Source organism: Ailuropoda melanoleuca, chromosome 11 (genome assembly GCF_002007445.2).
Source record: "Ailuropoda melanoleuca isolate Jingjing chromosome 11, ASM200744v2, whole genome shotgun sequence".
Taxonomy (NCBI): Eukaryota; Metazoa; Chordata; class Mammalia; order Carnivora; family Ursidae; genus Ailuropoda; species Ailuropoda melanoleuca.
Window position 1 is genome coordinate 99,659,917 of NC_048228.1, and position 12,171 is coordinate 99,672,087.

Consider the following 12,171-nt stretch of genomic DNA (forward strand, 5'->3'; position numbering starts at 1 on the left):
GAACAGGAAAATGAAGAAAATGGCAGAAGAGGGGGAGTCTCCATGGGAGGGAAACACGGTGTCTCCATGGAAAGAGTTGGGGGTGTTATGGACTTAATGGCGTCCCCCTCCCCCATTCACATGTTGAAGCCCTAATCCTCAATGTGACTATATTTGGAGATAAGACCTTTAAGGAAGTAATGAAGGTAAACAAGGTTGGGGGGGTGGGCCCCTAATCCAATAGGACTGGTGTCCTCGTAAGAGGAAGAGACACCAGATCTCTCTCACTCTCTTTCTCTCTTTTGATGCCATGTGAGGACCCAGCAAGAAAGCAGCAGTCTGCAAGCCAGAAAGAGGGTTTTCACTAGAAACCAACCCTGCTGGCACCTTGCTTTTAGACTTCCAGCCTCCAGGACTATGAGAAGATAGATTTCTGTGGTTCACGTCCCCAGCCGTGGCATTTTTCTGTTATGGCAGCCTGAAGGAACTCATACAAGGGGTATGGAGATTGGAGGTTACCACGAGAGGCCAGGAGAATCAGCATTCACCCCAACCTGCCCACACTTGGGGGGTGGGTAATGACATGCACTTTACATTTCCTCCTTCAATTCGAAGGACACAAGGATACCAGCTCTGTTGGCCAGGAGATGATATGTTCATGCACACATGTGTCATTGCTAATGGATGGTGAGGCTTTGGGTCTCATTTGCAAAAAGCGATAAACAGGACCAGCCTTATTGGGGGTGCTGAAAGAATTAAAGAAGGCTTTACCACACGAGTACCTTCTGGGCAGGGAGCACCCTCGTTGAGGATAGCTGTTAGTGCTGAGTGCACGTGCAAGCATGTTTACTTAGGAAAGTTTTTTGAAGAGCAAAGGCTCTTGAGATTTCCCATACAATAAGAAAGTGGGAACTGTGTTTTTGTTTCTTGATTATATTGGGTTAAATCACATGAAATCGCCATTTCTAAGGGTCAAAAACACGGTTGGTGTTTTTTAAAAAGGAACATTTCACATACAAACCCAGATATATGGATTACTTGAAACTTCTGAAAATCTAGCACCATGAGGCCACATTGCCTCAGGGACACGGCCCACTAGAGTGGGCTGTCTGCCCACTTCAGAGGCGGGACACTGCCCCCCACACCCCCGCAGTCCCCAGGGTCTCTGCCCCCCTGCTTTTCACTCATGCGCACTTCCTGCGAGGTCCAATAGCTTTCGAGCGGTAGCCCTTGACTTAATGTATCGCGTAGAGCTCTGCTAATGTGTTGTTGATAATGCTGAGAAATGGGTACACTTTCTGTTGCAGGAAAAAGTATTAGAATAACCGCGTAGAACCGTGTGAGCAAATGGTGAGCATAAATCATTGCAAAACAAACACCCGAGGCCTTGGCTGATCAAAACGAGCCCCCGGGAGAGCCAGTCTGCGTTTTGTCACTCTGCTTTGACAGCATCATGGAAACACTTTCCTCTTGGCTGAAATCCTTCCCCTTGACACGTTTCCCTCACATGCAAGCCCATTTACCGAGCGTCCGGCGTGTATTCCTTTCTCTTGCTTGTGCTTTTGTTTTAATCCCCTTCTAGAAGTCAGTCTATCCAGTGAGAAGCAATTCCATAAAAACAAGGAGGCCGAGGGAAAGATTAGCTGGCTGGCCAAAAATATCAGGCTCCTCACAATAACAGGAATTTGTATCACCTTCTAGCTTGCATATTTTTCTCACGTAATATCTCATTGGCTATTTCCAGGGAGTCCAGTGGAGTAGGGATATGTTATTCCCATTTTCAATGATGAACAAACAGAGGCTCAGAGTTCAAAAACTTGCGCAAGCAGGAAGGGTGAGGGCTGAAAATGGCACGCGGAGCCAGCACAGTTCCTGATTCTTCATTCTTTCTAGTTAACTATGAAGAAAAGCAACACCACAACGTGGGTCAAAATAGACCTTGCTACAACTAAGTTCAAAAAAATAATCTGAGTGTTTCTTGCGATGGGCTTGCTAGCAAAGCTGAAGCTACTGTAGCATTGAGGAAAATAGAAGGCTCACATCAGAGAGAGTGAACTGGTCTCCCTGCAGTCTGGGCTGTAGACAATATGAAGAGCAGTAGCTAGCCCAGCTCTAGAAAGTACCTGATTCTCTCTTAGATTCACTAATTTCATCGTACATTCTTTCCTGCTACGTCTAGAGTGAGTTCAGGTCCTTTCTCCATGCAGGACTCCAAGTAGCCTCTCTTCATCCTAGAAAGTTGGTATGGGGTTAGCACTAGATGTAAAACTTGTCTAGAATTTGGTGTTCAGGTATGGGTGTTTGTTTCAAGAGGGGCATGAGTATCCTCAGTGAACCCCACGGTGTCCAGGGGCAAGTCCTCCCTGTAAGTGTGTGGGAGGGGGCGGGGAGGGTGGGAAGGCATATAGTGACATCTTCAAGTGGACTTTTCCTTGCTACTGCTAAAAACAGCACAAGGACTAACAGAGAAACATTAAAAAGGGTCATATTCTGGGCATAATAAAGAACTTCCTGGAAGTTTTAATGGAAGGTGCTACCTTATTAAGTATTAACTTTTTGTTACTGGTGGCGTTGAAGCTGGAGGTGAGATCTGTAAGTGGGGATAAATTCTAAAAGTCTGTTTGGGGCTCCTGGGGGGCTCAGTCGGGTAAGTGTCTGCCTCCGGCTCAGGTCGTGATCGCAGGGTCCTGGGATCGAGTCCCGCGTCAGTGGGGACTCTGCTTCTCCCTCTATTTCTTCCACCCCCCCCNTTTCCCCCCCCCCCCCCCGCTCGTGATCTCTCTCTCTCTCAAGTAAATAAATAAAATCTTTAAAAACATTCTAAAAGTCTGTTTGGATACCATTCCCTCTCAGCCTCAGGGATAAACAAGGATATGATTAACAATTTCTGAGATATTTTAAGGGCCTGGCACATAAACTGTCATCAAAAAATGAAAGTTTTTGTTAAGTTTCCAGATCATGTTAGAATCATATAAAATTGCCATTTTTGGTAGGTAATAAAATGGTTGAAGTTCAGCCATTTTATATGATTCAGCGTAATCCATACAAAGGCAAGGGAACGGACTCAATTCTTTAGACCTATGACACATAGAGAAAAGGGGTGCCAGAGAAACTGTGTTTACTTCTGCACAAGTATTGGGTTGTTTTGGGTTGAATCGTGTCCCCCTGAAGTTCCATGTTGAAATACCTCAGAATATGAATATATGGAGGTAAGGCCTTTAAAGCTGTGAGGAAATTACGATGAGGCCTGGAAAGGGGACCCTAATCCAATCTGACTGGCACCCTCATAAGAAGAGGACATTTGGACACACAAAGAGCTACTCGGGCTTCTCTGCATAGAGGAAAGACCATGTGAGGACACAGCAAAAAGGCAGCCGTCTGCAAGCCAAGCAGAGAGGCTTCAGAAGAAACCAAACCTACTGATACCTTGGTCTTAGACTTCCAGCCCCCAGAACCGTGAGAAGATAAATTTCTGTTGTTGAAGCCCCCCGTCTGTGGTATTTAGTATACCTGGGTATATGGAAACACGGGGAACAGGAGGGAAGAACGTGGACAAAGATTGTGGTCCAAAGACAGATTTTCAAAGGCCGTCCAAGACCATTCCAAGGAATATGGTCTTTATTGTGAAGGACAAGAGGAGATGCTAATGACCCGAGAAACTGATAGAAATCTACGCATGATAAAAGGGTTGGTAATTGCGATAAATTCAAAGGATCTCTTGACAAAGATTTCATTGATGTCAAATTAGACTTCACAGTGAAATGGGATAAAAATTACTTTGTAAAAAATTCTTTTCTAAAAAAAAAATAATGATGCAAGAAAGATACTGAAAAAAATCATTTGTCAACTTAAGAGGATGAGCTCCTTTGGGGACCTTGGCAACTGGCAAGGTTACCAACTAACGTCTTACTGACAGTTCTCAAATATTGTTAGGGAACATCTGGCAGAATGGGGTTGAAAGCAACTACATAGTCTGTGGTTTTTTGTTATTGGCAGATGAAAAGGTTGTAAAACTGCAAATATTTAATGCTATTTTATAATTGCTTTTCATTAATGAGGACTAACTCCCTCCCCTTGAAGTAGAGACAGACAAACATGGGTTTGACCCCCTTCTAGCTCCATCGCCTTGGACAAGTCACCTTCCCCTGCTTTTGTCTGCCTCTGTGGGGCCTGCAGATGGGTGATGAGATGGGCTAGTAAACACTCTATGGGATTATTACTGTGTCAGCCAGAGTCACTCTATGTTCATGGTGAAAAAAACCCCTTGGTTTAAAACAAATTTTAGTTAGAAAAGGCAACTGTCAAGAGCAGACCTCTAGACAGAAAACAGGAATCCTTTCTGGGAGTCCATGTGGCAGAATGGAGAGCGTGTGGGTTTTGGAGATGGGCATAACTTGAGTTTAATACCTGCCCTACCTCATCGTGCCTGTGGGATCTCAGGTGAGCTGCTCACCTCTCCTCATCTGAACAATGGAGATATGGAGACGGCGTATGTAAAGTATGGGCACCGGGTAGGTGCTTACTAAAAAGGATCTATTAATCTGATCATAATAATACCCCCTCTGGTGACAAACCTAGGAGGAACCATTTCATTAGTTATTGGGGCACACATTGCATTGATGATTGTTGAATACCTATTGGGTGAGTGACAAAATAACTTTATTTGTGTCCTCCACCCCCAGCTTATTCCAAGAATGTTGCCCTGTCCTTTGTGTGTCCTTGTTTCAAGATTGTGCAGAGCAGGAAGCAAAAATTCCTTGAAAGCAATACTTCCTGCTTTATCTTCTGAAGGTCCAAGTCCAAGTGTGTATGCTGGGAGAGGAGGAGTGCAGGCCTTTGATACGAGATTTCCACTTCCCTCCACCCCCGATCTGGAGACTGAATGTCAGGAATGGGTACATCTGTGAGAAGTGGAAACGTTGGCTCTGTGTGGCCCGGGATTGCTCAAACACAGGTTCCCAGCCTGGACAGTGATTCCCAGTTCTCAAGCAGGGTTTGAAAGCAGAATCCACAGACACCTAAGAGACAGGCGATTTATAAGCGTGGGAATAACTAGCTTGAAGGAAGACCTCCCTGGTACTGGAGGTCATGGGGACGGGAGCTGGGTAATATCTGAAACCTGAATTCCTGCTGGCGTGGACTCTTGGAATCAGATTCAAGTTGAAGGAAGGACAGTAAGAAAGCATCGACACTTCTTGGAGACCTGAATTTGTAAATTAAGTCAGACCTGCCATAGTGGTAAAGCATCAAAGAATCTAAAGATGCATGAATTCCCAGTCTCTGGAAGCTGACCACCTTTTAAGGAGCTGGAGGAGGTCATATGCCCCCGACATGAATCGCTACCATTTGGAGTGCTACAAGGTCCTGATGTATGAACTGCAGTTAGGACTCCTCCGTCAAGAGAGGTAGGCAGCTAAATTTTTGCAAAAAACACGCAGCCAGGATAATGGGTGAATGTTTCTCCTGAAGGGATATATTAAAATATACTCTTCCCCAATCACTGCGTGCCAATACCACTACTATGTAATTGCCATAAAACTTTTGTACACCCTCAAATTCTTTTGGAAATATGCCTGCTTGATATGGAGAAGCAGTCTGGAAATGTGAAATAATAGGGGACTGTAGAGTTAATGATTTCCATAAATTGCATAACGGTCTATCTTCAAGGAGTTTGAGGTGTCGGAAGGCCCTTGGACGTCAACTAACTCCTCCTGTCTCTTCCATCCCCCACCCCTCCCATTTTGTAGGGTTGAATCTGGATTTAATGAGGCCTCAAGGTTATTATTCTGACAGACCGCTGTGATGGTCAGGGCCTTGGTGTAGCAGCTTTAGGGGCCTGGGACCAATGAGCATCTCCACCCTTTAACTGCTGTGTGAACACTTGCTGCTCTTATCTCTCCTCTGGAAAACATCTGCTTCTTAACTGGAGATTTCATCTCTGCCCCTTCTAGACACTTCTAGACACTGATTAATCATCTTAAATCACCATTCTAATAATCTGCCAAGGAGTTACAAATTTTCTCATTTACAAACTTACAATGATTATTCCATTAAAAAAAAATCTAAACATTGTGGTTTGGCATTCAAGGCTTTCTATGATCTGATTCCAACAAGTCTGGTTCTTTTCTTTTCTTTCTTTCTTTCTTTCTTTCTTTCTTTCTTTCTTTCTTTCTTTCTTTCTTTCTTCTTTCTTTCTTCTTTCTTTCTTTCTTTCTTTCTTTCTCTCTCTCTTTTTTTTTTTTTTTTTACCAACTAAGTCTTTTGAGCTCATTTCCCTCTGCTCTGTATGCATGTACTTTGTTCTGCTAGGGGAGTTCTGCTGCTACTCCCCACGCTGTCCTCTTTCATGCTTTTGCTATGTTCTTGCTGCCTGGAATGAATACCCCTCCCAACGATCCCTATCTATCCTTCAAGGCTAAATTACATTTTATCTCCTCTAAGGAGTCTTCCCTGGGTGAGGGATACAGAGTACTAGATGGGCCTGAGTTTGAGACTGCACTCTGCCCCTTACATTCTAGAACATCTCAGGCAGGTTTTTGAATTTCTCTAGGGCTCAATTTTCTCCTCTGTGAGATGGGCAAGTCAACGCCCACCATGTAGCCTTCTGAAGTATTTATGGGTTAGTCATACTGTGAAGTGCTTGGTATAGTTCCTTGTACATGGTAAACATGAAAGAATATTACATATTACTCTGATTATTCCGGGGAACTGCAAGCTCCTTTTTTATGAATTCTCATTCACCTTGAGCTCTCTTGTATTCTTCCTTGTAAATCTAGTTTTGCCTCTTAGGTATTGGATCTCACCTGCTGTTTTCCCCATTGGATTGATAACTCCTTAAAGGTGGGATCATGTTTTAGTTAGCTTGTGTCCTGTGCATTGCCCTCTATGCAATGGGCCCTCAAACCACAGGCAAAGGCTGCCCTTTTGGGTGTGAAATTTGGATTGACAACAATTTGCTTTGCCGTCACTTTTCTCTTCCCTCTAAAAGTAGACAATAGTTTTAAGAAAAGGTCAATTTCCTTAGATATGAGAATCCCACTTGTGGGGCTTTTGTTTCCTAGAAACAAGAAAGACAGTGCATGAAGAAGCTGGTAGAGATTGATAAATTGCAACTAAATCTTGGGAAATGCACATGCTGGAAGGCCATATGGCCCCAACTAACTGGGGCAACTCAGATTCGCCATTGTCCATCATGCATTCTGTATTCCATGGTTTGTGTGATACTCCTGGGAGTGGGGGGAGGGGGAATATTTTTACATTCTGATGAGTTTGGAAAACATTAGATTCTAATGACCCACCTACGGAGAGACAGAGGATGTAGTAAGAACTAAAATGTGTGAGAAGTCCTATAGTAAAGAAACCAGCTAATAAGACTAGCTAACATTCAGTGAGCTCTTTCATGGCGTATACTTTGATAGTAGTCCCTTCACGTGAATTCTTTAATTTAATCCTCAGATTCTTTATCCCCTTTAAGAATGGATATAATTATTATCCTCAATGAACAGATGAAGAAACTTGAATAGTCCAAGTTCTCACAGCAGTTAAGAGTTGGAGCTGGNTGGACCCTCGGCTCTTTGGGCAACTAATCTTTGATAAAGCAGGAAAAAACATCCGGTGGAAAAAAGACAGTCTCTTCAATAAATGGTGTTGGGAAAATTGGACACCTACATGCAAAAGAATGAAACTTGACCACTCTCTCACACCATGCACAAAAATTAACTCCGAATGGATGAAAGACCTCGATGTGAGACAGGAATCCATCAAAATCCTAGAGGAGAACATAAGCAGCAACCTATACGACATCGGCCAAAGTAACCTTTTTCATGACACATCTCCAAAGGCAAGAGAAACAAAAGATAAAATGAACTTATGGGACTTTATCAAGATAAAAAGCTTCTGCACAGCCAAGGAAACAGACAAAAAAACTAAGAGGCAGCCCACAGAATGGGAGAAGATGTTTGCAAATGACACTACAGATAAAAGACTGGTATCCAAGATCTACAAAGAACTTCTCAAACTCAATACACGAGAAACAAATAAACAAATCAAAAAATGGGCAGAAGATATGAACAGACACTTTTCCAATGAAGACATACAAATGGCTAACAGACACATGAAAAAATGTTCAAAATCATTAGCCATCAGGGAAATTCAAATCAAAACCACACTGAGATACCACCTTACGCCAGTTAGAATGGCAAAGATAGACAAGGCAAGAAACAACAATTGTTGGAGAGGATGTGGAGAAAGGGGATCCCTCCTACATTGTTGGTGGGAATGCAAGTTGGTACAGCCACTCTGGAAAACAGTGTGGAGGTCCCTTAAAAAGTTAAAAATTGAACTACCCTATGACCCAGCCATTGCACTACTGGGTGTTTACCCCAAAGATACAGACGTAGTAAAGAGAAGGGCCATATGCACCCCAATGTTCATAGCTGCATTGTCCACAATAGCCAAATCATGGAAGGAGCCGAGATGCCCTTCAACAGATGACTGGATTAAGAAGCTGTGGTCCATATATACAATGGAATATTACTCAGCTATCAGAAAGAACGAATTCTCAACATTTGCTGCAACATGGACGGCACTGGAGGAGATAATGCTAAGTGAAATAAGTCAAGCAGAGAAAGACAATTATCATATGATTTCTCTCATCTATGGAACATAAGAACTAGGAAGATCGGTAGGGGAAGAAAGGGATAAAGAAAGGGGGGGTAATCAGAAGGTGGAATGAATCATTAGAGACTATGGACTATGAGAAACAAACTGAGGGCCTCAGAGGGGAGGGAGGCGGGGGAATGGGATAGACTGGTGATGGGTAGTAAGGAGGGCACATATTGCATGGTGCACTGGGTGTTATACGCAACTAATGAATCATCGAACTTTACATCGGAAACCGGGGATGTACTGTATGGTGACTAACGTAATATAATTTAAAAAAAAAAAAAAGAGTTGGAGCTGGGAATGGAATCAGATATCTGTAACCCCAGAACCTGAGTTCTGGCTCACTGTGGTACACAGCTTTTCGCATTCTGGGATTTGCCTGACCAGGAAATGCTTTTGTTATCCTCCTATTAATAACCCATGAAAGTCTTACTCCTTGGGATGCTCTTTGGGCAACAGAGCCTTGCCTTCCCGAGCTCCTTGGTTCATGGGAACAGCCATGACCTTTCCACCTCTGCACCTTTTCCCCCTGGCCTCTGCCTGCGTGCTCCTGCCCCCCTTGTCTCTCTCATGATATTTTATTCCTCCTCCAAGGTCTAGTTCAAATGCAGCTCTACGAGGAGTTTCCTTTGATGTCAGCAGGTTGATGTGCAAAGCCCTTCTGTGTTCTCCACTGTTGTTAATGTTTGGTCTCTCTGTCAAGGGCCATGTCCAAAGAGCCTTGGTAAAGATTCTTGGCCAGAATGGACCCTCAGAGTTTAGCGAATTTCAATCTTCCTAGCTGCTCTAGGGGGTCGCTTCCCAAGCCTGAGGTTCTTCAGGTCACGTGTCATGGACTGCGGGTGTGACTGTAGCTGGCGATCTGGGCTGAGTCTGGCTCCAAACCTTTTCAGGTTTGGACAGCATCGTTCCCAAACGCCCTGGCAGTTCGTTAGTTAACACTGTCCTCCCTCTGTGTCTTGCAGATGTGGCCTCTCCCCAGCCTCTGCGAGGTGAGGAGCACGATTAGGTCACATTGGGCCTCTCATCAGTGTCCTTCTCGGGACCAACCTGACCTGTCCTTTCCAGGGTGTTGTCCAGGTTTCATTACAAAGCCCCCCCTGGTGGCTGGGCCTCCGATGAGTCAGCTGGCTTGGGGCTTCATTAACAACTCTAATTGCCTTTTTGTTTTTGTCCTCTTTGGGGCCTTCTCAGGCCCAGAGGTGGGGCCTGGCGGGCCTGGCTTCCAGAAATGCCGCCAGCCTCCACAAGAGCCCGTGATGGGAAGTCCGCGCCCCGCTCCCCAGCAGCCACGTCATGCCACACTGCGCATTTCTGGGCCGCACCCTTCCCCAGGGTGCACTCAGGCGCCATGCAACCGCTGGCCATCCCAGCTCCCCGGCTGCCTGTGATGAGGTCATGGGGTGGGGTCCTGGAGACCCCCCTCCAAATAGGGTGGGGGTTTCCCCAACTGGCCTGGGAATGGTGGAGAGGAGGAGATGGTAATAATCTTGTCCGTCCAACCCACTGCTCCCTCTCTCGAGCTTGCAGGGCCGGTGTGGATAGAAGTAGAGGGAGGAAGAGAAAGCAGGGAAGACACGGAGAGGAGAAGGACAGCGGAGTGGCAGGCATGGATCCCTCACTTCCTCCACTAACGACTGGGGTGAGAGAAAGGAACTAGCAGTTTCTCTTGACCACCTTGCAATGAGCCGATCCAGCTGCCTTCTCTCTTCTCTGTAACAATGTCCTTCTGATCTTAACCTCTTTTTTTTTCCCACTGAGACCACAAAAGGTAGGGGAAGCCACCATAATCCATCTTATATAATTAGAATTTGATACGGAAGGAAAAAAATATCCCAGAAACAGAGCAGCAGCTCGTCCGGCAAGGCAGGTAGAGCCCTTCCCAACCCAAGCATGCTTCCCCGGGCAGAGCCTCACATTCTCACCCAGGCCCAACAGGCATGTTTGCTCTTGCTTCCGCACCAGTGGGTTTTGTAGACTGAGGTTGCCTAGGTGTCCCAGACCACTCAAGCTTGGCTAAACCCATGCGGCTTTGCAGCCTCTGCCTGAGCGTACATATGTGTGCACGGAGGAATGAACACTCTGTTAAAATCACAGCCGGTCGGAAGAATTTGCTGATAGATCTCTGTGGATAGCTAGTTATTTGCACCTGGAATTCTGCCTCAGAAAGATGGGAAATCTGATAACAGAGACTTTCCTAGGGAAATAAGAACGACACACCACAGATTTATGGGTCCCTCCACCTAAAACCACAGCATACTTCCCATATGACCAATGCCATAGAAAACTAAGGAATATTCAAGCCTCTCTGCTCCCTACCTGTATCAGAAGCACAATCAAGAGGGCAAAGTCATCCTACCCAGACACTAGCATGGTCAGTCAACTGCAATTGGAATGAACAAACTTGGAGCTGAACTTTTTTCTCCCAGGACATCATAGCCGTAACATCCTCATCACGCTGTTACAAAGGAAAAGCCCAATGATTTATTTAACATTTAAAAACATATTCTGCAAGACAAGTTTATAAGAAGTCATAGTAACCACACTTAAGAGAATTTTTTGGAGTGATTTTAAAATCTTCAATGGGAAAGTTTTCTGAGTTAATACAAAGTTGGGTTGCATATATCGGGATAAGAAAACACAGATTCTCTGACCCAGGCAATAAATGAGCCCATCACCATATTAGTGAAAAGTGAGACACATCAGGAGGTTTTGAAGAATCTTCTGCACACATTTTCTAAGAGAAATCTCCTTTTTCAAATAGTCAAAGCTATTTCACAGAGGTTTGCATCAAGCGGAATAGAAAGCAGGAGAAGGCATGACGGCTGAGGTTTTCCAACCTCTGATTTATAATTTGTTGACCTATTTTTACAAGTTCCCAATTTCTTTACAAGTAGCTGTCTTAAGTTCTCCCAGTAAATATTTTTGACGAAGGCCAAACACAAGGCAAAAGAGAAAAAGTGCAATGAAAAGAGTGGCTTACCTTTTCTAGACATTGCTGATGTCAAAATTTCCCCCAAAACATGAGGCTTTCTTGCTTTGGTTGTCCCATGAATTTAGAAACCATTAAAAAATTTAAAGCAGAAATATGCGCGTCTTATTCAAAGCTGCTTCGAAACAATACAACAAATAACTCGATGAAAAATAAAGTGCTCTTCTGAGCATGAGAATGTGTTTGAAGCTTGGAGCTCATGCTGTTGCACGAAGTTTTGCAACTGTCTTTCTCAGCTTAAACAACCTCCCGCTCCTCCCCGCCACTTGCCAACGTCTATAATTTAAAGCAACTGCGATCCTTCCCATAATACTCACATTTCAAAGAGCTTAATATATACGCTCGTTAGGAAAGAGTAGGAGCCAGTGACGTTCTTCTGCAAACCCTGGACCGAGGCAAATGGGAAGCAAAGGTTTCAGGTATCTGAGCAATTCTATTTCTCTCTTTTATCCATAGCTCTTCTCACTGTGTGACTTCAAGTTGCTTCTTTGCCTTTGCAAGTGATGCCTTCAGACCAAATGGCATCACTTCACTGG

General features: G+C 44.5%; 1 protein-coding gene across 1 annotated transcript in view; it reads right to left on the reverse strand.

Annotated features, from left to right (window-relative positions):
- Positions 1 to 11,884, reverse strand: part of C1QTNF7 (C1q and TNF related 7) — a 107,352-nt gene extending 95,468 nt beyond the window's left edge. The window contains exon 1 of the mRNA XM_019796428.2: positions 11,627 to 11,884. Coding sequence (XP_019651987.1) covers positions 11,627 to 11,639 — 13 coding nt within the window. The 5' untranslated portion in view covers positions 11,640 to 11,884. The remainder of the gene's footprint in view (positions 1 to 11,626) is intronic.
- Positions 11,885 to 12,171: the final 287 nt, after the last annotated feature.